At 49.6% G+C, this 25,280-nt stretch overlaps 1 protein-coding gene across 3 annotated transcripts in view; it reads left to right on the top strand.

Moving 5' to 3' along the window:
• Nucleotides 1-1,945: 1,945 nt before the first annotated feature.
• Nucleotides 1,946-25,280, top strand: part of LIPE (lipase E, hormone sensitive type) — a 99,924-nt gene continuing 76,589 nt past the window's right edge. For 2 of the 3 annotated variants that reach the window (XM_068241514.1, XM_068241513.1), the window contains exon 1: nt 1,947-2,032. In XM_068241514.1, the coding sequence (XP_068097615.1) occupies nt 1,981-2,032 (52 nt within the window). In that variant the 5' untranslated portion in view covers nt 1,947-1,980. Of the gene's footprint in view, nt 2,033-25,280 lie in introns of all 3 variants that reach the window. The other variant, XM_068241518.1, reaches the window with a different exon arrangement.

The following is a 25,280-nucleotide window of genomic DNA, read 5'->3' as shown; positions in this document are numbered from 1 at the left end:
ACTGTATTTGACAAGAGCTTGTTGGCAAATATGTTCTTGTGTCCGCGCTCCCCGCCATGCACTAGTGCGGCCATACTGCACCTGCAACAAGTATGGCCACGCCTGCGTAATCAGCTGGAGCCACTCATCCACGAGCGGCTCCTTGTTATTGCCCAGGGGCGGCCGTACTCAATTGGGCACAGTATGGACGCACTTGTGCATGAAGAAGAGTGTGGTTGCAATGTTCTAGAGGGTCTCAGGCAGCGGTAGCAGGGACAAGGATAACACCAGAAACGTCTGGACAATCCAGAGACTTCCCTCTACCTAGGTAAATATCTGTTTTTTTGTCTGGTTTACTGTGAAAAAAATACTCACCTCAGTAGCGGGAAGCCCCTCTGGATGGTCGTGCTACACCTCACCTCTCTAGCTCAGGGTCTCACTTTACCTGTTCTTCTCCCGGCAGTTGGAAAGGATTCTTCTGGTTGTGAGAGCAGCTGTGGGCGAACACATCTGGAATGGGCATGGACAAGTAAGGTCTGCGCACACCCAGTAGAAGAAAATACTTGGAACACAAGAAAAAATATGTGTGCAAACGGCTTTACATGCTCTGCATAATGAATAGTGTCCAACCAAGAAGATCGCACAGCGGTCTGAGTGAGCTATTGCCGGTTGCTGGAACCGCTGGAATCGTGAAGTAGGTTCTGCATACAGGCTGTATTCTGGAACTATGCATTTTTTATGGTCCCATCACACACAATACACAGCATTATTGCCAACGATCGTTTCAGTGGCAAATCCGGTCCCTTTTTCCAAGGCTTCAGCCCTAATAAAATCCCTGACTGAGCATTGTTCAGGAATCTTTATAGCCGAGTCGGTCTTCTGTGCTGTCTTTTCAAGCCCAAGTCTGCCCCCTTGTGGCTCTGCTCAGTAATCATTATAGCTGTGTCATTATAGCAAAGCCAGACTGAATGCTCAGTCGGGGATTTTATCAGGGCTGATTAGAAGCAATCTGAACAGTAAATAATGAAACAGAGAGCAGGGTAGGTGTTTTCTCTAATGTTCCCACTGGTATATATGGTAAAATACATGAGGGTGCTTCGTCTCTGGTTCCCTTTAAGCCTCATTTTAATTCCGAATTCGAATGGCTTCCTATTCGGAAGCGGAAGCCCATCGCTGTTGTCGATAATGGTCAGATGCTGTTTATTGTGTGTGATGGAACAATAAAAATTGCACAGTTCTTGAATACAGCCTGAGTGCAGAACCTTCTTTACGATTTCCCTGCAGAATGAATGCGCATGTGCTTCGTACAGACACTATCTACAAAAACTCCATGGGTTAGGGACCTACCACCACTAAAACAATATGCTAGACTAGGCCTAAGACCTATTTAAAAATGGGCGCTAGACTCTGGCAGCAACCCCCCTCCTCTCCCGCCTGCCCCTGTGACCGCCTCATGCGCGTGCACCCTCACATGCACTATCCACGCACGCACGTCCGCCCACCCGGCCCCCCCACCCCGTCCTCCTGTCCCAACGGCTGTCTGTGCTGCACATGCGCAGCAGTGAAAAGCATGGACAAAGGGACAGCAGGATGACTTAGGGACAGGGGGGTTTTATTATATAGGATGAAGATCTAGGGAGCCTTTGTGTCATTCAAATGCTTTTAACTAGTAAGGTAAGTATATACAGTATATATCTATATCTATATCTATCTATCTATCTATCTATCTATCTATCTATCTATCTATCTATCTAATTTTTTTTTTATGTAACAGACCATTTTCAGATGTCTTCTCACTAATGAAAGCTATATTTCCCTGTAGCCAGCAGATGGCGCCCTCGTCCCGCTCTCCCCATTTTTGTAGCCCTACGAGCTCCTTGTGGCTCGGCATCCTCATCTCCTTGCACCAGGGGCGGAGTCTGCAGGGTGTGGGCGTGGTTTTGGACGAGCTAGCGGCTTGCCGAGTGTGTTTTGCTGTCAGGCGAATGACGTCTCGGCAAGATGGCGCCGGCCGAGGAGGGAGAGGAAGGACTGGAGAGAGACCGCTATGCCAGTGAGTGCAGACATGACAGCGCCTGCATAATCCGCCAGCAGTGCCAGGCGAGGGAGCAGGAGGGCATGCTGCGACTTGTAGTGGCACCGGCAGCGACAGGCAGGGGAGAAGCATGAGGGCATGCTGGGACTTGTAGTGGCACCAGCAGTGACAGGCAGGGGAGGAGCATGAGGGCATGCTGGGACTTGCAGTGGCACCAGCAGTGGCAGGCGAGGGGGCAGGAGGGCATGCCGCGACTTGTAGTGACACCAGCAGTGGTAGGCGAGGGGGCAGGAGGGGATGCCGCGACTTGTAGTGACACCAGCAGTGACATGCTGGGGAGGTGCATGAGGGCATGCTGGGACTTGTAGTGGCACCAGCAGTGACAGGCAGGGGAGGTGCATGAGGGCATGCTGGGACTTGTAGTGGCACCAGCAGTGACAGGCAGGAGGGCATGCTGGGACTTGCAGTGGCACCAGCAGTGCCAGGCGAGGGGGCATGAGGGCATGCTGCGACTTGTAGTGACACCAGCAGTGCCATGCTGGGGAGGTGCATGAGGGCATGCTGGGACTTGTAGTGGCACCAGCAGTGACAGGCAGGGGAGGAGCATGAGGGCATGCTGGGACTTGTAGTGGCACCAGCAGTGACAGGCAGGGGAGGAGCATGAGGGCATGCTGGGACTTGCAGTGGCACCAGCAGTGCCAGGCGAGGGGGCAGGAGGGCATGCTGCGACTTGTAGTGACACCAGCAGTGCCATGCTGGGGAGGTGCATGAGGGCATGCTGGGACTTGTAGTGGCACCAGCAGTGACAGGCAGGGGAGGAGCATGAGGGCATGCTGGGACTTGCAGTGGCACCAGCAGTGCCAGGCGAGGGGGCAGGAGGGCATGCTGCGACTTGTAGTGGCACCAGCAGGGGAGGAGCATGAGGGCATACTGGGACTTGTAGTGAAACCAGCAGTGCCAGGCGAGGTGGGAGGAGGGCATGCTGCGACTTGTAGTGACAGGCAGGGGAGGAGCATGAGGACATGCTGGGACTTGTAGTGAAACCAGCAGTGCCAGGTGAGGTGGGAGGAGGGCATGCTGCGACTTGTAGTGGCACCAGCAGTGACAGGCAGGGGAGGAGCATGAGGGCATGCTAGGGCTTGTAGTGGCACCAGCAGTGCCAGGCGAGGGGGCAGGAGGGCATGCTGTGACTTGTAGTGACACCAGCAGTGACAGGCAGGGGAGGAGCATGAGGGCATGCTGGGACTTGCAGTGGCACCAGCAGTGCCAGGCGAGGGGGCATGAGGGCATGCTGTGACTTGTAGTGGCACCAGCAGTGACAGGCAGGGGAGGAGCATGAGGGCATGCTGGGACTTGTAGTGGCTTCAGCAGTGACAGGCAGGGGAGGTGCATGAGGGCATGTTGGGACTTGTAGTGGCACCAGCAGTGACAGGCAGGAGGGCATGCTAGGACTTGTAGTGACACCAGCAGTGGCAGGCAGGGGTGGTGCATGAGGGCATACTGGGACTTGCAGTGGCACCAGCAGTGACAGGCAGGAGGGCATGCTGGGACTTGTAGTGACACCAGCAGTGCCAGGTGTGGGGCAGGAGGGCATGCTGCGACTTGTAGCGACTCCAGCAGTGACAGGCAGGGGAGGAGCATGAGGGCATGCTGGGACTTGTAGTGAAACCGGCAGTGCCAGGCGAGGTGGCAGGAGGGCATGCTGCGACTTGTAGTGACACACTAGCTATGGCAGGCAGGAGGGCATGCTGGGACTAGTAGTGGCAGCCTAGCTATGGCAGGCAAGAGGGCAAGCTGGGTCTGGTTGCGACACACTAGCTATGGCAGGCAAGAGGGCAAGCTGGGTCTGGTTGCGACACCCTAGGTATGGCAGGCAGGAGGGCATGCTGGGTCTGGTAGGGATACACTAGGTATGGCAGGCAGGAGGGCATGCTGGGACTGGTAGTGACACCCCTAGCTATGGCAGACAGGAGGGCATGCTGGGACTGGTAGTGACACCCCTAGCTATAGCAGGCAGGAGGGCATGCTGGGTCTGGTAGTGACACACTAGGTATGGCAGGCAGGAGGGCATGCTGGGACTGGTAGTGACACCCCTATCTATGGCAGACAGGAGGGCATGCTGGGTCTGATAGTGACACACTAGGTACGGCAGGCAGGAGGGCATGCTGGGTCTGGTAGGGATACACTAGGTATGGCAGGCAGGAGGGCATGCTGGGACTGGTAGTGACACCCCTAGCTATGGCAGACAGGAGGGCATGCTGGGTCTGGTAGTGACACACTAGCTATGGCAGGCAGGAGGGCATGCTGGGACTGGTAGTGATATCCTAGCTATGGCAGGCAGGAGGGCATGCTGGGACTGGTAGAGGCACCCTAGCTATGGCAGGCAGGAGGGCATGCTGGGACTGGTAGTGACACACTACCTATGGCAGGCAGGAGGGCATGCTGGGTCTGGTAGTGACACACTAGCTATGGCAGGCAGGAGGGCATGCTGGGACTGGTAGTGACATCCTAGCTATGGCAGGCAGGAGGGCATGCTGGGTCTGGTAGTGACACACTAGCTATGGCAGGCAGGAGGGCATGCTGGGACTGGTAGTGACATCCTAGCTATGGCAGGCAGGAGGGCATGCTGGGACTGGTAGAGGCACCCTAGCTATGGCAGGCAGGAGGGCATGCTGGGACTGGTAGAGGCACCCTAGCAATGGCAGGCAGGAGGGCATGCTGAGTCTGGTAGTGACACACTAGGTATGGCAGGCATGAGGGCATGCTGGGACTGGTAGAGGCACCATAGGTATGGCAGGCAGGAGGGCATGCTGGGACTGGTAGTGACACACTAGCTATGGCAGGCAGGAGGGCATGCTGGGACTGGTAGTGACACACTAGCTATGGCAGGCAGGAGGGCATGCTGGTTCTGGTAGTGACAGCCTAGCTATGGCAGGCAGGAGGGCATGCTGGGACTGGTAGTGACACACTAGCTATGGCAGGCAGGAGGGCATGCTGGGACTGGTAGTGACACACTAGCTATGGCAGGCAGGAGGGCATGGTGGTTCTGTTAGTGACAGCCTAGCTATGGCAGGCAGGAGGGCATGCTGGGACTGGTAGTGACACATTAGCTATGGCAGGCAGGAGGGCATGGTGGGACTGGTAGTGACACACTAGCTATGGCAGACAGGAGGGCATGCTGGGACTGGTAGTGACACATTAGCTATGGCAGGCAGGAGGGCATGCTGGGACTGGTAGTGACACACTAGCTATGGCAGGCAGGAGGGCATGGTGGTTCTGGTAGTGACAGCCTAGCTATGGCAGGCAGGAGGGCATGCTGGGACTGGTAGTGACCCCATAGGTATGGCAGGCAGGAGGGCATGCTGGGACTGGTAGTGACACACTAGCTATGGCAGGCAGGAGGGCATGCTGGGACTGGTAGTGACACACTAGCTATGGCAGGCAGGAGGGCATGCTGGGACTGGTAGTGACACACTAGGTATGGCAGGCGGGTGGGCATGATGGGTCTGGTAGTGACACACTAGCTATGGCAGGCAGGAGGGCGTGCTGGGACTGGTAGTGACACACTAGCTATGGCTGGCAGGAGGGCATGCTGGGACTGGTAGTGACACACTAGCTATGGCTGGCAGGAGGGCATGCTGGGACTGGTAGTGACACACTAGCTATGGCAGGCAGGAGGGCATGCTGGGACTGGTAGTGACACACTAGCTATGGCAGGCAGGAGGGCATGCTGGGACTGGTAGTGACCCCATAGGTATGGCAGGCAGGAGGGCATGCTGGGACTGGTAGTGACACACTAGCTATGGCAGGCAGGAGGGCATGCTGGGTCTGGTAGTGACACACTAGCTATGGCAGGCAGGAGGGCATGCTGGGCCTGGTAGTGACACACTAGCTATGGCAGGCAGGAGGGCATGCTGGGACTGGTAGTGACACACTAGCTATGGCAGGCAGGAGGGCATGGTGGTTCTGTTAGTGACACACTAGCTATGGCAGGCAGGAGGGCATGCTGGGACTGGTAGTGACACACTAGCTATGGCAGGCAGGAGGGCATGCTGGGACTGGTAGTGACACACTAGCTATGGCAGGCAGGAGGGCATGCTGGGTCTGGTAGTGACACACTAGCTATGGCAGGCAGGAGGGCATGGTGGTTCTGTTAGTGACACACTAGCTATGGCAGGCAGGAGGGCATGCTGGGACTGGTAGTGACACACTAGCTATGGCAGGCAGGAGGGCATGGTGGTTCTGTTAGTGACACACTAGCTATGGCAGGCAGGAGGGCATGCTGGGACTGGTAGTGACACCATAGGTATGGCAGGCAGGAGGGCATGCTGGGACTGGTAGTGACACACTAGCTATGGCAGGCAGGAGGGCATGCTGGGTCTGGTAGTGACACACTAGCTATGGCAGGCAGGAGGGCATGGTGGTTCTGTTAGTGACACACTAGCTATGGCAGGCAGGAGGGCATGCTGGGACTGGTAGTGACACACTAGCTATGGCAGGCAGGAGGGCATGCTGGGTCTGGTAGTGACACACTAGCTATGGCAGGCAGGAGGGCATGGTGGTTCTGGTAGTGACAGCCTAGCTATGGCAGGCAGGAGGGCATGCTGGGACTGGTAGTGACCCCATAGGTATGGCAGGCAGGAGGGCATGCTGGGACTGGTAGTGACACACTAGGTATGGCAGGCAGGAGGGCATGCTGGGACTGGTAGTGACACACTAGCTATGGCAGGCAGGAGGGCATGCTGGGTCTGGTAGTGACACACTAGCTATGGCAGGCAGGAGGGCATGGTGGTTCTGGTAGTGACAGCCTAGCTATGGCAGGCAGGAGGGCATGCTGGGACTGGTAGTGACCCCATAGGTATGGCAGGCAGGAGGGCATGCTGGGACTGGTAGTGACACACTAGCTATGGCAGGCAGGAGGGCATGCTGGGACTGGTAGTGACACACTAGCTATGGCAGGCAGGAGGGCATGCTGGGTCTGGTAGTGACACACTAGCTATGGCAGGCAGGAGGGCATGCTGGGTCTGGTAGTGACACACTAGCTATGGCAGGCAGGAGGGCATGGTGGTTCTGTTAGTGACACACTAGCTATGGCAGGCAGGAGGGCATGCTGGTACTGGTAGTGACACAATAGCTATGGCAGGCAGGAGGGCATGCTGGGACTGGTAGTGACACCATAGGTATGGCAGGCAGGAGGGCATGCTGGGACTGGTAGTGACACACTAGCTATGGCAGGCAGGAGGGCATGCTGGGTCTGGTAGTGACACACTAGCTATGGCAGGCAGGAGGGCATGGTGGTTCTGTTAGTGACACACTAGCTATGGCAGGCAGGAGGGCATGGTGGTTCTGTTAGTGACACACTAGCTATGGCAGGCAGGAGGGCATGCTGGGACTGGTAGTGACACACTAGCTATGGCAGTCAGGAGGGCATGGTGGTTCTGTTAGTGACAGCCTAGCTATGGCAGGCAGGAGGGCATGCTGGGACTGGTAGTGACACACTAGCTATGGCAGGCAGGAGGGCATGCTGGGACTGGTAGTGACACACTAGCTATGGCAGGCAGGAGGGCATGCTGGGACTGGTAGTGACACACTAGCTATGGCAGGCAGGAGGGCATGCTGGGACTGGTAGTGACACACTAGCTATGGCAGGCAGGAGGGCATGGTGGTTCTGGTAGTGACAGCCTAGCTATGGCAGGCAGGAGGGCATGCTGGGACTGGTAGTGACACCATAGGTATGGCAGGCGGGAGGGCATGCTGGGTCTGGTAGTGACACCCTAGAGGCTGCATAGCAACGCGTGATCTGGTTGCTGAGTGACGGGAGTGGGGAGGACCTCGGTGGATGATGTGCGAGCGGGCAGCGCTTGCGCAGTGCGACAATTGGTCGCTTCTCTCTGGCCGTTTACCAGAGATGATGTGTTGGTAGCCCCTTCTCCCATCAGGTCCGTTGACCTGGAGGAGGAGACGGGGACATGACGAGCGGCAGGAGGGCGTGCACTCCGTGCGGAGTAGTCACGTCTTATCTTCCGGTACCTCCTACGATGGTCACCAGGTATGTGGCAAGCACAGTGGTTGGCTCTTCTAGCATAGCATAAATTCCCCATCAGGTCTGCGATAGCGTTAGTGTAAGGGCCTGTTTCCACTACCCGCAGATTGGATGCAGTAAAAAGTGACTCCAATGAATGGCGATTGGAAAATCTGCATCAGAAAAATCGCGTTTAGTGGAAACAAGCCCATAGACATTCATTAGAGTCAGTTTTTCTGCATCCAATCTGCGTGTAGTGGAAACAGGCCCTAAGACGATTGGGTGATTCAAACATAGATAGATGATTGGCTGTATTAGATAGAGCGAGGGTATAAATAGAATGTGAATGTATTCATGTATATCAGTCTGTCACTCACTTGATAAAGGAGGTTACTCCGAAACTTCATGGCTTTGCTTATGTGACAGTACTGAATAAAAGAGCTAATAATACAGATGGTGGCAGCGGATTTATTTGTCTTATTGGCGGAGTGGTGATTCCATTGCTGGGCACATCGATGAACATTACAGACAGGGTGCATGTCTTCAAGATTCAACGTGTATATTACGCATATCCGCAGAGGTCTAATGGCCATACATACTCTCAGCTTCTCCTTCTGCTGTGGATATGCTGCGGATCACTTTGCAAAGTATTGCTAATGAGGATTGCAGTCTAACAAATGAAAAAGAGAAAAAAAGTCCCTTCAGACTCTCTTCGTAGAGGAGCTGTCAGCCATACTATCTTAGAAAAAAAAAAACCACAAATGTAAGTGGATAAATACTTGCTCTACTTACATAACATATGTATTGCACTGTCCTCGTTTTGATCTTAGTGATTTTTCAACAGTAAAAAAAAAAAAATCCTTCTTAGAATTTCCCATTTTAACTGTGGCTATTTTTGAGCCAATCCTGGTGTCATTTCCTCCCTTACTCTCCTCTGCCTGATTTGCCCGCCCCTCACTATAGAAACTGCATTGTCTCAGCATGATAAATATTGGCCAATCAAAGAGGAACAGAGCTGTGGGAGGGGAAAACAGGAGGAAAAGAGGATTTAGCCAATCAGGAAGCATTAGTTAAGTCTGAGGGGAAGTAGAGAAGCAAAAAAGGATGACCCAGCATGCCCTGCAACTTCCTTTTTGTGTGTACCAAATAAGAGTCAGGTAAACTGGGAAATGATCGTTTATCAACAAGAAAAGTAATAGTGCTTGTAACTTTTGGATTGCCTGAGTAGCATCCTTATTACTTGTTTATCAGATAAAAATAAAAATAAAGAATTGATTTTATGCCTGACAGTTACACTTTAATAGGAAACTTGTAGTGAGAGCATTGTTGAGGCTGCTGTTTTTATTCCCTTTAAAAATTGGTAATGGGCTGTGTGCATAGATGGTAGCCTCCATATTTGTGACAGTATTTGTTCCCTTTAAAGACAACTCAGCACTGCTGTACTAAAATGTATAAAAATGAACCTTCCCCTTAGGCCTGGAACCCACTAGCAGTATGCTACTAAGCCGTTACTAAGCAGTTGTGATTTGTGGGGGTGCCAATCATTACTTACCTTCAGGGGGCGGCTCCCGGCCCCACTTCTGTATGGGCTCCTCCTTCTTCTCCAGAAAGACCCACATATTGAAGTGCTGGCGATAGCACGCTTTCTTAGCCAGCTGCCACACTGCATGCCAGGAAATGCAGTCACATCCCTTTATGTTTGCCATATTTTACTGTTTAAGGTAGTAGTAGGTTACTCGGTTTTGTTCCCTCCATACTTCTAAAAACAGCTAAAAGACTGCATCAGAGGAACCATCAGCTAACTTGTTTTTTACCTGGGGCTTCTGCCAGCCCCATGCAGCCTTCCTGTCCTGCGCCGGTCCTCCCCGATCCTCCGTTCTCCCGCCGCCAGCTACTTTTGGGTCGGTTATACTGTTGCCTTGTAAGTTGACGGTGCCTGCGCACCTTGAGCCATGCTTAGCTTTCTTCACGTTCCAGCCCGCAATAGCATCCTGTGCTTATAGCGGGCGGGAACACGAAGAAACCTACTCATGGCCCGGAGAGCGCTGGCACAGTTGCTGCTTTGACCGAACCGAAAGTAGCTGGCGGCGGGATAACGGAAGATTGTGGAGGACCGGCATGGGACAGGAAGGCTGCATGGGGCTGGCAGAAGCCCCAGGTAAGTGAAACTGTTTTGTTTTTTTTTTTGCTTTTTTTTTTTAAGTTTCAGTTCTGCTTTAAAGCGGATCTGAGATGAAAAACGAACTATAACAAGTAACTTGTCTATATATCTTATTTAAAATTTAGATAGTTTGCACAGCAAATCTAGCTGCAAACAGCTTTAATAGACTATGATTATTTCTTCCTGTGATGCTATGACAGCAGCCATGTTGTTTGTAAACATTACACAGAGGCAGACTTATCTGCATCTTGAGCAAAAAAAATTCCCCCTCCTCCTCCCTTCTGCCTCAGAAATCTCTGGCTTGTAATACCTCCCCCTCCTCCTGCCCAGACTGAGCTCCCACGAGCCCTTGCTACTGTCTGAAAATGCCTTGGCTCTCTGAAAACATGTGGGCGTGGCTTATTTAGTTTATAGGGAATTAGAGTATTAAAACAAAGTATTTGGCTTGAGGCAGAGGAATGCCCTATAAACAATAGGAAAGGAACACAATTATCCAATGTGTAAAAGTTTATCTCGGATCCATTTTAAGTAGAAATACCCTTTAACCAAAAAGTGTGTGTTAAATTTGTGTCCTTCCCCTGAGAGTGTGAGTCAGCTTGTAGGTGTCCTGTGATGTGAGCTAACTCAGGTATTGAATTTCAGGATATGGTTTGGCATTCCTGTACACCACAAGTTTAAGAACGAGCTGAAAGTCTTCAGCTTCCTATTGGCTGGCTGAATGCGCATTATCCGTGTTTGTGAAACCATGCTTGTTTATCAGGTGTGTTCACCTTGTAGTGTGTGCTCAGCAAATGTATGCATAGCGATGTGAAAAATCACTGCCACGTCCCATCAGCTCTGGATCCAGGTGATAAACGGCTGCAGTGTGTGGTTATAATGTGATATGGCATGCTGTGTTACTCGTATGGTATCCTGTCCTGGTCACGATAGCTCATACATTTCACACATTTAAAGGCGGGCACATCACATTCTTTCATGTGAAGCAGTATAGCGATTGTGCCAGCGAGTAGATCTCATCTGCTACTGCAGTTGTTCCAGCTATCTGTGAGTCAGAGTGTACAGGATGTCAGGAGAATTTAGACAGTGTCATCTGGTGATACCTTGCAGTGAGGTAATTATAGCTTGTAGTACCACACCGCTGCTCCTCCTCTTATTAAAGCAAGCCTGAAGCGGAAATAAACTAATGAGATGATGATTTGTATGTGTAGTACAGCCAAGAAATAAAACATTAGCAGCAAAGAAGAGTCTCATATTGTTCTCAAGTACGGGAAGAGTTAAAAAAAAAAAAAAGTCAGTTATCTATGCAAAAACGCTTCTCTGAGCTGTTCAACCTGCTGGGTCAAATACAGTCCTGTTTTCTGAAGCCTTGTGCAGAACTGTGCAGTGCCAACAGGATTGTGGGAAGTTTTTTGTTTGTTTGTTTTTTTATAGTAACAAGCTTATCTCAAAATGCAAATAACAGAAACTTCCCATTTCAGATAAGTGCACTGTGATTAAAAGGTAATTTAATCCCCATCCTTTTGAGTTTACATAGTGATGTAAACATCTAGGTGATGTTTGCTTTGGGAGGGACAGTCATCTAAAGTAAGCAGTAAATTAATTAACACTGAGCTTCGATAATAAAAAAAGGCGGAAGTGACGTCGCTTTTGGCATCGCAGAGACACAGTAAAGATGCGAACCAGCAGAGATATTCTTTTCTTTTTACATATGACACTTTTCCTAAATCTGACTGTAAACACTAAAAATAACAGGATAGGTAAGCTAAATAAATACATTCTTATTGGGCTGAAATTGGTCGCATTAATCGATCGGACATGCTACAAGATGTCGGGTCATCATGGTCGGTTGGGTGCACAGCGGTAACGTCAAGCAATATCGGGATGAGTGACAAAACTCCCTGCTCTATTTATGTATGTAAATGTGCGTATGTGCATTTATACATTACCTGTCCAGAGTCGCGGTGCTCGTCCTCTTCTGAATCAGCTGCTACACTTCCCTTCCACATTTCAGCATGAAATTGGTGTATGGGCAGCTGACAGATCTCTCTCTTGTCAGAATCTGCCCATCTTCACTAGATGTATGTCTACCTTTTGTCTACCTTTTTGCCTTTGTCTTGTTTGAATATAAAGCTCCTCCACCTACTTTGAGCCAGTATGCTTGGTTTTTCTTCAAGTTTCGAGTCATGTCAAGTATGACTTGGTTTTTCTTCAAGTTTCGAGTCATGTCAAGTATGACTTCAGACACAATGTTTTCCTAGAGCTGTGTAGGCAAGCAGCAGCAGCAGACCTTTATTAGCGGGTGTCAAGTAAATCCCGTGTAGTACCTGGCCAAGAACCCAAACACTGGCCACCAAGGATGAGTGGGCAAATGAGAAATTCAGTTTTGCTTTAGGCGAAACTGATTGTGGTTATACACAGGCAGCAGCAGTTGGTTTGAACTCACCTTTGGTTGTTGCCTCTGTCTGTTGTGCTCTCTGCCCCTCTCCATTCTCTTGATACCTCGTCCGTCACATTTGGGAGGAGGAAGTATCGGGAGGATATAGAGGGGCGTCCGTGCTCTCCCCAGGGTCTTTTAGCCGGGTGCTACACCCGGCTAGTTTTGGTGAGCACCCGGCTGCTTTCATCAGCTCACCTCCTCCTTTACTTTAGGCAAAGTTGCACACAAAAGAACCAGCCCTGCATTCTCTCAACCTGCCCCACCCGGCTGCTTTTTCATACCACCCGGCTAGAAAAAAATTCTGGGGAGAACACTGGGCGTGGAGTGCTTTAGTCAGAAGCCAAAACTGAATTTTGCATTTCCCCACTCAGTCGGTGGATTCATAAACTGAGGAGTCGGAGTCAGATGACTTTTGTACCCACTCCATAGCCCTGACATGGCTGTGGAGTCGGAGTAATTTTGGGTACCTGGAGTCGGAGGTTTCATAAACTGCGGAGTCAGATTTGGAGTCGGATGATTTTTATACCGACTCCACAGCCCTGATTTCCACTCTAGTGCCTCAGTCGTTACTTTCCTGAAGCAATGGAGGAAAAAAACAGAAAGACTGGTAACTTGCGTGAGATGTCTCTGTAAATTCTCAGCAAAGAATGTCTGCCTACAAGAAATCTGCCTCACATGTTGTATCATGCTGCAGTTTATGTACATAGATCTTACTATTCTCCAACTACCCCCCATTCACCAACTGCTGGGGTGTCAGAGAGGATTCCTATACATTCTCCCAGTGTGAGAATCTCCATGCTGCGCCTGGAAACGGCAAAACCACATCTGTTGCATCTAAATTATACAGAACTTATTTTTTCTTTTTGTTCATAAAGCATTTCATTCTGTTTATTTGTCCCGTGTGCTGGCATCTCTCGTCCATAGCTGAGTAATTACCACCAAATCCTTCACGTGTCGCTGCTATTGGACGTAAATAGATTAGGTGCGTCTGTCAGCTTAGTAGCTGTTTGTCTGTGGTGTGGATAATGAGCAGCGGGATTTTACCTATGGATCAGAGGAGTCGCTGACACGGATACTTCTGGAGTTGTGCGTAGCTGTCGTGTGTCCGCTAGGTGGCACTAACCTACCGGTAGCAGATTCTACATTGAACATCATATTGTTATGCTGAGTGCTCAGATAGCTTATGGTGAGCTGCAACCACTAGGAGAGTATAAGGCCCCTTTTCAGCTAGCTGCAATCAGATCACTAGTGTTTTGCCGATTACATGTTAAATCACAATGCACTTTTCTATTAGCGTGTTTTGATTTGCTGTGAATGGCAATTGTTGGGCGGCAGGATAATTGGTGCGATTGCGTTTCACTGACGACGGCTCACGTCCCAATCGCCGCAAGTTGAGAAGGAAGCTTTTGCAAGCGCAATTGCGCTTGCAAGTGGAAAAGCAGCCTTTGGCAGGGTCCACACTTATTAAAATTCACATGCGGGTGTGCAAAAACTCGTTCACTGCACATCTAATAAAAGTCAATGGGGAATCGCGCTTCTGCTAAAATTAGCGAAATCGTGTTCAAGGGTTTGCATGCAAGGACAAACCTTACATTTTGCAGCACAAGTTTGCTCATCATTTGAGACTTCCCATTGACTTTTGTTTGAGAAATGTACAGTTTTTTGCAATAAGTGTGAACCCTGCCTAAGGGTTTAAAAGAGTACTGGTATGGATTTATATTGCTCTTACTTTTTTCCTCAGTAAGGCTCGGTTCACATCGGTGTGGATGCAGAACAGAAACGGAACGCACATCCGCGAGGCGCATACGTTCCATCCATTCTGCATCTGCCTTGCGCGAAATACCCGACCGTTCCTTGTCCTCAGCGTCAGGTCGGCCCGTACGCATCACCGCTCGCCGCCGCTCGTCCTGCGCTCGGTCCCTTCAGCATCCCGGGGGCCAGCAGAAGCATGGCTCCCCATAGGCTGCAACAGGCCAAGTCTCCCTAGCAACAGGGAGAATTCACATTAGTCCAACATGAACTAATGAGAATTCTCCCTGTTGCTGAGGATTCCTATTGGTCTGCAGCAGCTCAATGGAGATTCCCCACCACCCGGCTGTTCTCAAGGAAGTGAGAGGTGGCAGGACACATGAGTATTATGTGACAGTGGCGGCGTGGATGCGAGGAAAACGGGCGACGCGGGATGCAGCGACTAGCCTACAGTCCATTCTCATAGGCTTTCACTGGGCACCCTTTTCTTTCCAGTCCGGGAAAAAGTGCACAGTCCGGACTCTACGTTCCGTTCCGTCTTGCGTTCCGCGGCACACGGATCGTGGAAGCGGATCCTATTTTTAACGTAGGATCAGCTTCCTGCGTTTTTGAGGAGCTTTTAAAAGCGTATCTCACTGATACGTTTTTAAAGCAAGTGTGAACCAGTTGGTACAACTACAGAACAAAGTAAGTCGGTACAAAAATCATCCGATTGCATCGACTGTGAATCCTCTAATTTGCATATTACAATTTTGTAGATTGAAAGTGTGTAAGTGTGTAAAAGGCATTTCATCTCTGCCAAAGCTTAGAATTTTTTAAAGCTACCGTATATTAAGATGGCTATTGCTTTTGGGAACAAAGTTCCTGGCCAGGAAGCTGACACTCTACCCTGTCAGCCATCCTGGCCTGTCAATGTGCTGTAATATGTACGAACAGAGGCGCCAAGCAGAGTAAAACAATGTTCTAAAAAATGATAAAAAGAGGGAAGTCGAGGTGGACTTACCTCCCTCTGGTAGTGGACATATACTAAAATGCAGAGTAAAAAATATACAATTTATTCACAGCTCCATAAAATCGCAACGCGTTTTGCGATCAACAGTCCCGCTTCATCAGGCAGTACAGGAGCATATAAAACTGGTTCAGGTCCATAAAGCGTGTGAGCGCCTCTCAGTGTAAATGCCCCAGCATGTCAATGTGAATGCCCCAGCATGTCGTCTTCAGTAAGGTGATATACCGTAAGTGACCCTTGTACAATATGGAATAATGCTGGGTTATATTGTATTAGCAGTGATTGTTCCTGGAAATGTCCCCTCTCTAGTGTCACATGTTGCTGTACATTCCAGGAACCCATCACTGAGGCTGATCTGTAGAGACTGCTGGGAAAAACTGGAACTCACATGGAATGTTTGGCCACAGCAGCTGACAAGGTTTTGATCTGTTACGTCCATTCAGGATTTTCATTGCTTGCTCTTAGCAACAGACCCACTTTTGCTCCAGTTTCCCTGCACTGATCTTGATAGATAGTCCTTCTGATTTATCCAAACCAGTGCGAGCTACAGTGGAGAAAAATACAAAGCCAGGGCAGATGTGGAGCGATTGCTTAGGCCTGAGGCCCACTGGCAGTGCTTGCCGATCAGCAAAGCACTGCAATACTGGAAGCCTATGGGGGTAGTTCCAATTGTTACGTGATCAGGAAGACCTGCATGCAGCATGTTAGCAGCGATCCCAGAGCTATTGCATTCATGGCTGCAGAGAGAAAAATCGCAGGACTTCCACGATTCGTAAATCGCAGGCACTTTTTGATCTCTTGCAAAGCGCCGCCAGTGGGCCCCAGGCCTTAGAGCAACCAATCAGATTCCTTGTTCTTGTAATGTTTGGTCTGTTTTTGCCCCAGCTTTACTTGCACTTGTTTTGATGAATCACTGTGTATTTCTGATTGAAGCCAAAACATTTCCTTAACTGCTTGAATGTCTATGGTGTAGATCTGCTATCTGCTACAGCTGTGAGAATGTCAAGCTACTTAGTGCAGTTCTTAGACTGCTGGTGCCGAATGGTGGTTACTGAGGGCAACTACTAAATCACTTTCATTCCCTACTGTTCTCCCGGGTCCTTAAGTTAGCCTTGCAGATACTCGTAGCTGCAGCAGCTAGAGATGTGCATGTGCCGTCCTCTCTCCCTGTATTCAACAAAGAAAACTGGCATTAAAAACATGCTTTGCATGTCGAAGCCTCTCTTTCGGTTCACGTTGAAACATGCCATAATAGAAATATGGATTTAACCGTTCTTGGAAATCTCCTTTCTTTCTTTGTTGCATCTGCGTCACACCTCCCACAACCTCAGATCAGAGCATCTAAAAACTTGACCACCCCTGGGGTCCAACTAAAAACGTTTGGAGCCAGAGCTTTCTGTCATGCTGCCCCTACCCTTTGGAATGCCTTAGCACAACTCCAACCCTGGACATGTTTAAATCAAAACTTAAAGGCTACCCGAAGTGACATGATGAGATAGACATGTGTATGTACAGTGCCAGTACCAAGCACACAAATAACTATGCTGTGTTCCTTTTTTTCTTTCTAAGCCTGAAAGAGTTAAATATCAGGTATGTAAGTGGCTGACTCAGTCCTGACTCAGACAGGAAGTGACTACAGTGTGACCCTCACTGATAAGAAATTTCCCTTTTTTATCTCTCTCCTGCTCTCAGAAGCCATTTTCTGCTAGGAAAGTGTTTTATAGTTGGAATTTCTTATCAGTGAGGGTCACACTGTAGTCACTTCCTGTCTGAGTTGGGACTGAGTCAGCCACTTACATACCTGATGTTTAACTCTTTCAGGCTTAGAAAGAAAAAAAGGAACACAGCATAGTTATTTGTGTGCTAGGCACTGTATATACACATGTCTATCTCATAATGTCACATGTCACCTCGGGTATCCTTTAACCTCCTTGGCGGTAACCCCGTGTGTGACACGGGGTAAGCCGCCGGAGGGTGCCGCTCAGGCCCTGCTGGGCCGATTTACATAATTTTTTTTTTTTGCTGGACGCAGCTAGCACTTTGCTAGCTGCGCCAGCACCCCGATCGCCGCCGCTGCCGCCGCGCGCCCGATCGCCGCTATCCGGTGCGGCGCGCCCCCCCCAGACCCCTGCGCTGCCTGGCCAATCAGTGCCAGGCAGCGCCAAGGGGTGGATCGGGTCTCCCAATGACGTCCCGACGTCATTCCGCCCCGTCGCCATGGCGACGGGGAAAGCCCTCCAGGAAATCCCGTTCTTTGAACGGGATTTCCTGATCGCCTATCGCCGGAGGCGATCGGCGGGGCTGGGGGGATGCCGCTGAGCAGCGGCTATCATGTAGCGAGCCCTCGGCTCGCTACATGATTTAAAAAAAAAAAAAACTGCTGCGCTGCCCCCTGGCGGTATTTTTCATACCGCCAAGGGGGTTAAAAGGAACCTGAGGTGAGAGGTATATGGAGGCTTCCATATTTATTTCCTTTTAAACAGTACTAGTTGCCTGGCAGCCCTGCTGATCTCATGTCTCTACTTTTAATGTAGACCCCGAACAAGCAGTAGAGCAGGTACTCTGACTCAGGTTTTACTGGATTAGCCATATGCTTGTTCCAGGGCTTTGACTCAGACACTACTGCTAGACAACTGGCATGGTTTACAACAAATAAATATGGCAGCCTCTATATCCATCTCACCTCTGGTCCCTTAACCACTTAAGGACCAGGGGATTTCTGTGTCATCTGTGCTGTGTGTGCTCTCCAGCCCGCAGCACAGATCGTGATTATGGCAGGGCGATCAGACTTCCCCCACCCCTTTTCCCCACTAGTGGGATGTCCTGCTGGGGGGGGGGGGGTCTGATCGCCGCCGCTTTGTGTGGCCGAGCGGGGGGGCTCCTCAAAGCCCCCCTCCGCAGTGATATTCCTCCCTCCCTCCCTCCCTCTCCTTCCCTCCCTCTTGCTCTGAATCTGGGCGGCACAGGACGGCGATCCGTCCTGTACCGCCTCCAATAGGCTTTAGCCTATCAGATGGCGGCGATCCCGGGCCAATCAGAGGTCGGGGATCGACAATCTCCTTTTGCCGTAGAGGACGGGACAGCACAGCTGCAGGGGGCCTGTAGAAGCCTTAGGTAAGTGTCAGTGTTTGTTTTTATAAAGAACCACAGAACCTAAGGACCAGGGGTGTTTTGCAGGATCTGTGCTGCGTGGACTCTCCAGCCCGCAGCACAGATCAGGATAGAGCCAGGGCGATCAGACTTACCCCCTTTTTTCCCCACTAGGGGGATGTCCTGCTGGGGGGGTCTGATCATCGCCGGCTTGCTGCGCTTTGCGGGGGGGGGGGGGGGAGGCTCTTCAAAGCCCCCCTCCGCAGCGTTTTCGGCGCTCCCTGCCTTCCCGTCCCTCCCTCTCCCTCCATGGGCTGAGCAGGACGGATATCTGTCCTGCGCATTGAAGGATAGGCTTCAGCCTATCAAATGACAGCGATCCCCGGCCAATCAGAGGCCGAGGATCGCCGATCTACATATGATGTAAACAGCAGGGATTTCTTCCCCGCGTGTTTACAATTAGCCTGCGAGCCGCGATCGGAGGCTCGCAGGCTGTTCACGGAGACACCCTCCGTGAACTGACATGGAACGGCCACTCGAACGAGCGGCCATTTCCATGGAAACACCACTTCGACCTGCCGACGCCTATCGGCGTTAGGCGGTCGTTAAGTGGTCTACCTATTTGGTCGGGCATTTATGATCTCATAACTTTTTACCTGTACACATCACTATGTACTGATCGGAGACACGCTTATGTGCTTTGGGTCCACAGGGAGAAAAGCACTTTACAAATGTTTTGTTATTTTTCCTTCACCAAACCACTTGAACAGGTATAATGCATTGGGTACGTTATCTGCATTAGCTGGTCTTGCATAGTGTGACCCAACCCAAAAATAATCTATTTGATTCAGTGGAATCGAGCTACTAGCTTTCTCATTTAATAAAATGTGAATACAATTGGGATTAATTGATTGTTCTTTACCTCTTAGTTTCATTTTCCATTGCTGTAATTGTCTCAAAACCTTTGGAGACAGAGCCGTCTGTCATGCTGCCCCTACACTTTGGAACTCCCTGCCACACCCAATCAGGACATCTCTATCCCTGGAAGCATTTAAGTCCAAACTGAAAAGCCTCCTGAAAAGTTACCCCCTCGGCTTATATGCAAGTCAATGAGCAGGTTTTGTTACAAGCAGAGAAATTTAAGGATCGTTCACTAGTGATCCTGCTCCTGCCAGCTGGCTCCATGCTGTGTGTCCCCCCCCCCCTCCCCCCTGCAACATTGTGTGCAGAGTGCGCTGCTCAAGACTACCTGTGTCCCCCGGCTTGTGGAACGGAGTGTACAAGCAACGTGTGGCAATCGCTGCGTCTCATGTCTATGACACCATGTAGTGGTGTCTTGAGACACAGGTATATCATCCTTGGACAAATCTGGCTATGAGAAGGGGGGGGCTGACTTGTACTGGGGACACATCTGGCTACTGTGGAGGGGGCTTATATGCGAGTCAATCACTTATTCCTGACTTCTGAGGGGAAAGTACCTTGGCTTATACACGGGTCGACTTATATGCAAGCATATACGGGTATTCCCTCTGTAACACAGCATAGCCTGCAACTAAGTATTGATCTGAGACATATCTACGTGCTTTAGTCTTATGGGAGAAAAGGGCTTTACAAATGTTATTGTATATTGTACACAGGTGAAACGTGCATGGCTAGCATTGTTTTCAGGTTTTGAGATTACAGGTTCACTTCACTTCCTCTCGGGTTCAGTACAATCCAGGAAACCCTAGACAGAGTTATGGAAAGGCTGCATTAGTCATGGACAGCAGCATGAAGTACAGTGGACTGTTACAGAGTCAGTGTGTGACTCTAAGGGCGCAGTAAATGTGGTGTGAGCTGAACCTCAAGGCTGAATCACGCTCAGTTTCACAATATCTGACTGATGAAAGATGTCAGATTTCTCCTTGGACTGTGACTGGTATGTGATGGGAGATATAGACTGCCAGCGGCTCTGCTCACTTAAAGAAGGACTTTACCAAAAGATAGTAGTTGGAGGGGAAAAAATAAATCAATACATTGCAAAGTGAGAAGTAAAAAAAAAAGATATAGAAGATAGATCAAGAAATTATTGCTATTCACTGTGTAATTTGTTCATGTTGTTTGATCCTCCCTGAGCCTGCCTTGGCAGACAAGAAAAAAAAGGGGTGTGTGTGCGCTTTCAAGTGTGTGCTGCTTATATGGGAGATAACCATTATTTCCCACAATGCAACGAGGTTCACAGACAGGAAACGGCCATGGACACGGCCCTGACATCACACTGTGGGAGGGGTTTCACCACAATATTAGCCACACATCCCCCACTGATGATCTGTTTGCGAAAAGTTTAAGATTTCTCGTGGCAGTGGGAGTTTCGGTACCGATTGGGTTCAATTTCAATCCTGGGTGAAAGAGGAACTCCAGTGAAAATAATGTAATAAAGTGTCATTTTTACAATAATTATGTATAAGTTATTTGGTCAGTGTTTGCCCATTGTAAAAGCTTTCCTCTCCCTGATTTACATTCTGACATTTATCACATGGTGACATTTTTACTGCTGGCAGGTGATGTCAGTGGAAGGAGATGCTGCTTGCTTTTTTAGCAGTTGGAAACAGCTGTAAACAGCTATTTCCCACAATGCAATGAGGTTCACAGACAATATCAGCCATACAGAGCCCCCTGATGATTTGTTTGTGAAGGAAACAATTTCTCATGGGAAAGGGGGTATCAGCTACTGATTGGCTTCTTCTGCGCTCCACCGTGCAGGTCACGTGATCTGGCTGACGTCATTGGGACTGTACTGCGCAGATGCATAACTACTGCGCCTGCGCAGTACAGTCCTGACGACGTCCGCCAGACCACGTGACCTGCGCAGAGAAGCCAACCTGGCGAGGCCTGCATCTGCACTGGAGGGGACCGGGAGCCACCGGCGCTGCGATGAGGGCACAGGGCGGCTGCCAGGGGCTGGAGGAAGCCCCAGGTAAGTGGATTTTTATTTTTCAGGTTGCCTGGACATATCCTTTACGTTCAGCAGCCAGCAGTGTAGGTGAATCTGTATTACTGGTATATTCTTTCCATATCTTCTATTGTATATATTTCTTTTTCTGTACTTCAAAGAAGATCACTAATGTTAATGAAAGTCTCTGATTCTCATCAGTTGCCGGACCAGCTTTTTTATGAGTGTACGCCTCAAGGTCATTATACGGTGGGGCTGTTTTTATTTCCAGACCGAGTTATATGAAGCCAAAGGGCATTACAGCTTCAATGGAAAACTGCAGGATGTGCTAAATATAAGTTCTATCAGTTCTGAGAATTCCTCTTTGGATGCTAGTTTCCATTGTTTACCGCGTTGAGAAATAATATTGAAAGCAGCATGTCTGCTACAAAGCACTGTGGATCATGGTGTGAGCTTTCAGAAGCCTTAATCCACTCCCTGCTTACAAGCAAGAGTAAGGGCTGGTTCAGATGGACGTTTGCAGAGCGTTTACTGCCAGCATTCGGGGCTTGGCGTTAAACGCTCCCATTCAAGTGAATGGGAGCGTTTGTACCAAGCTTTTATGCGCGTTTGCACAAACGTGGCGTTCGGATCCCGATTTTCACTGGCGTTCAAGGAGCCCCTGGAAGCTACATGTTGCTTCCAGGGGCGGTTAACCGCGACGGGTAATGTCCCCCTAGGGGAAGAATAAACGCGTCCGCATCCGAACGCAATGCGAACGCTGCTGAAAGCCTGAACGCATCACGAACGCAACGCCAACGAACGCGACGCCTCCAAACGTCCGTCTGAACCAGCCCTTAATCATATTGTGAAATGCTGGTATAAACAGGCCAGGACACTTCAGCATGAGCTGTGTTGGGCCAGGGGTCAGGTCACTGGTAGTCTGGTGGAGGTTTAGAAGAATGTTTGAGATACCTTCTATAACAATTTCCTCAAAGTCAGACCATGGTGTGATGCTGCTGCTGATACATCCACTCTGTGGCTGTGCATTTGGGTTTAGGTGCTGTAGACTGGATAGAGACAGGCAGACTGGACAGAGGAGACTGATAACAAGTGGGGAGATGTCTTACTTAGATCCTTTAGAGATGGGACACTTGGGTGATAAAGGAGAGAGCAGAAGTCTTGCTTATTGCCAAAATTGTTTCTGTCAAGGCATCAGTCAAGTTTTAAAGAGACTCTGTAACCTCAAATACATCCCCTGGGAGGTACTCACCTCGGGTGGGGTAAGCCTCCGGATCCTAATGAGGCTTCCCACGCCGTCCTCTGTCCCACGGGGGTCTCGCTGCAGCCCTCCGAACAGCCAGCGACAGACCCGACTGTAAAATCAATATTTACCTTTGCTGGCTCCAGCGGGGGCGCTGTGGCTGCTTTCCGCTCCGAACTACACGGAAATACCCGATCTCAGTCGCGTCCGCTCTACTGCGCAGGCGCCGGAAACTTGCGCCTGCGCAGTAGAGCAGGCCCGACGGCGATCGGGTATTTCCGTGTAGTTCGGAGCCGACAGCCGTCAGAGCGCCTGCGCAGGAGCCGGGAAGGTAAATAATGACGTCATCTTGTACGGAGGGCTGCAGCGAGACCCCCGTGGGACAGAGGACGGCGTGGGAAGCCTTATTAGGATCCGGAGGCTTCCCCCACCCGAGGTGAGTACCCCCCAGGGGATCTTTTGATGTTACAGATCCTCTTTAAAAGAAAAAAAATAATAATTTGCTTTCTAATGACTTAAAGGAGAACTGTAGTGAGAGGGATATGGAGGCTGCTATTTTTATTTCCTTTTAAAGAGAACCAGAGACGAAGCACCCTCATGTATTTTACCATATATATCAATGGGAACATGACAGTAAACACCTACCCTGCTCTTTGTTTCATTCTTCTCTGCTAAATCTGCCTGTTATCAGCCCTGATAAGAATCCCTGACTGAGCATTCAGTCTAGTACCCAAAATGACTCTGACTCCTCGACTCTGACTCCTTAGTTCAATACTTGCCAGGGCTGTGGATTTTGTACAAAAATCATGCAAGTCCCGACTCCGACTCGTCAGTTTATGAAATCACCAACTCTGACTCCGGGTACCCAAAATTATTTCTTCTGCTACTCCGACTCCACAGCCCTGCTTTTAAGCAGGGCTGTGGAGTCTGAGTCGTGGAGTCGGGCAATTTTGGGTGCCTGGAGTCGGAGTCGGGAAAAAATGCACCGACTCCGACTCCTAATGAATTTGTAACTGTAATTAAAATAGAAAATATGATAAAATGTTCTATTTCTTAGATAATAGTCATTAAAAATAATGTATATATACAGCATATATACAGTAATAGCTGTGCTTAGTCCACAAAAATGAAATAAACCAATCAAAATTAGTTACTTGTGCTGCTTCAATAAAGCAGTCCCCGTATTTTTAAGGTCAGATATACATATCTGATTGTGACTGTATATATAATGTGTACACAGGAATCTCTTATATATACTAAATAACATCTATGCTGTAAGAATAAAGCCTGATGTGTAGCTGTGTCACTATATAGAGATGGTCAACGAGATGGAAATAATTCTGCATTGATGCTGATTTATGCAAATGTATGCACTCCCTTTGCTGATGAAATCAAATAATTTGATATGTTATTAAAATTTGGTTTGGTGACTACAAATTAAAGGGTAACTGAGACGGATGAAAAGTAAAGGTTTTTTTATACATACCTGGGGCTTCCTCCAGCCCCCTTCAGGCTAATCAGTCCCTCGCTGTCCTCCACCACCCGGATCTTCTGCTATGAGTCCTGGTAATTCAGCCAGTCAGCGCTGTCCGGCCGCATGCCGCTCCCACAGCCAGGAACATTCTGCACCTGCGCAATAGTGCTGCACAGGTGTAGTATGCTCCTGGCGGCGGAGTGTGTACATGCGCACTACGCCCGACTGGCTCAAGTACCTGGACTCATAGCAGAAGATCCAGGTGGTGGAGGAGGACAACGAGGGACTGATTATCCTGAAGGCAGCTGGAGAAAGCCCCAAGTATGTATAAAACTTTAATTTCATCTGTCTCAGGTTTACTTTGTTACACAGTAGTACTATACTCTACATATGCACTCCCCACAGAGCTGCAGGGAATCCACTGAGAATGCTGTGCACATTGAACACAGAGGTGTTGTCTGTTTACAATCTCCTCATTCCCCTGCAGAGTACCTGCACATCATTCTTACATGTACCCACACTTACATTGCCTAGGTCCTGATAGATGTTCTTTGTTCCGGTTTGTACCTTTTACAAGTACTCTTACCAAGGACTAGTTTTAGTCTAAAGGGAATAAATATGGCAGTCTCCATATCCTTCTCACTTCAGTTGTCTTGTAAAATTCCTAAGCGTTGGCAGTTAAGAGACGAATTTCATGTTACATACTTTTAATCAACAAAATTGTAATATGCAAATTAGAGGAGTCGGAGTCGTGGAGTCGGAGTCGGTGGAATCCTAAACTGAGGAGTCGGAGTCAGTGGATTTTTGGACCGACTCCACAGCCCTGCTTTTAAGTAATACCCGTTGCCTGGCTATCCTGCTGATCCTCTGCCTCTAATACTTTTAGCACTACACCCTGAACAAGCATGCAGCAGATCAGGCGTTTCTGACATTTTTGTCAGATCTGATAGGATTAGCTGCATGCTTGTTTCTGGTGTGATTCACATTACTGCAGGCAAATAGCTCAGCAGGGCTGCCAGACAACTGGTATTGCTGAAAAGGTAATCAACATGGCAGCCTCCATATACCTCTCACTACAGTTCTCCTTTAAAGGATTACTGTAGGGGGGAAAAAAAGTTGAACTTACCTGGGGCTAATGTTCCCTTGCAG

The sequence above is a fragment of the Hyperolius riggenbachi genome, chromosome 6, assembly GCF_040937935.1.
Source record: "Hyperolius riggenbachi isolate aHypRig1 chromosome 6, aHypRig1.pri, whole genome shotgun sequence".
Lineage (NCBI taxonomy): Eukaryota > Metazoa > Chordata > Amphibia > Anura > Hyperoliidae > Hyperolius > Hyperolius riggenbachi.
The sequence above is the reverse complement of the archived record's forward strand: the minus strand, read 5'-3'. Positions and strand labels throughout refer to the sequence as shown.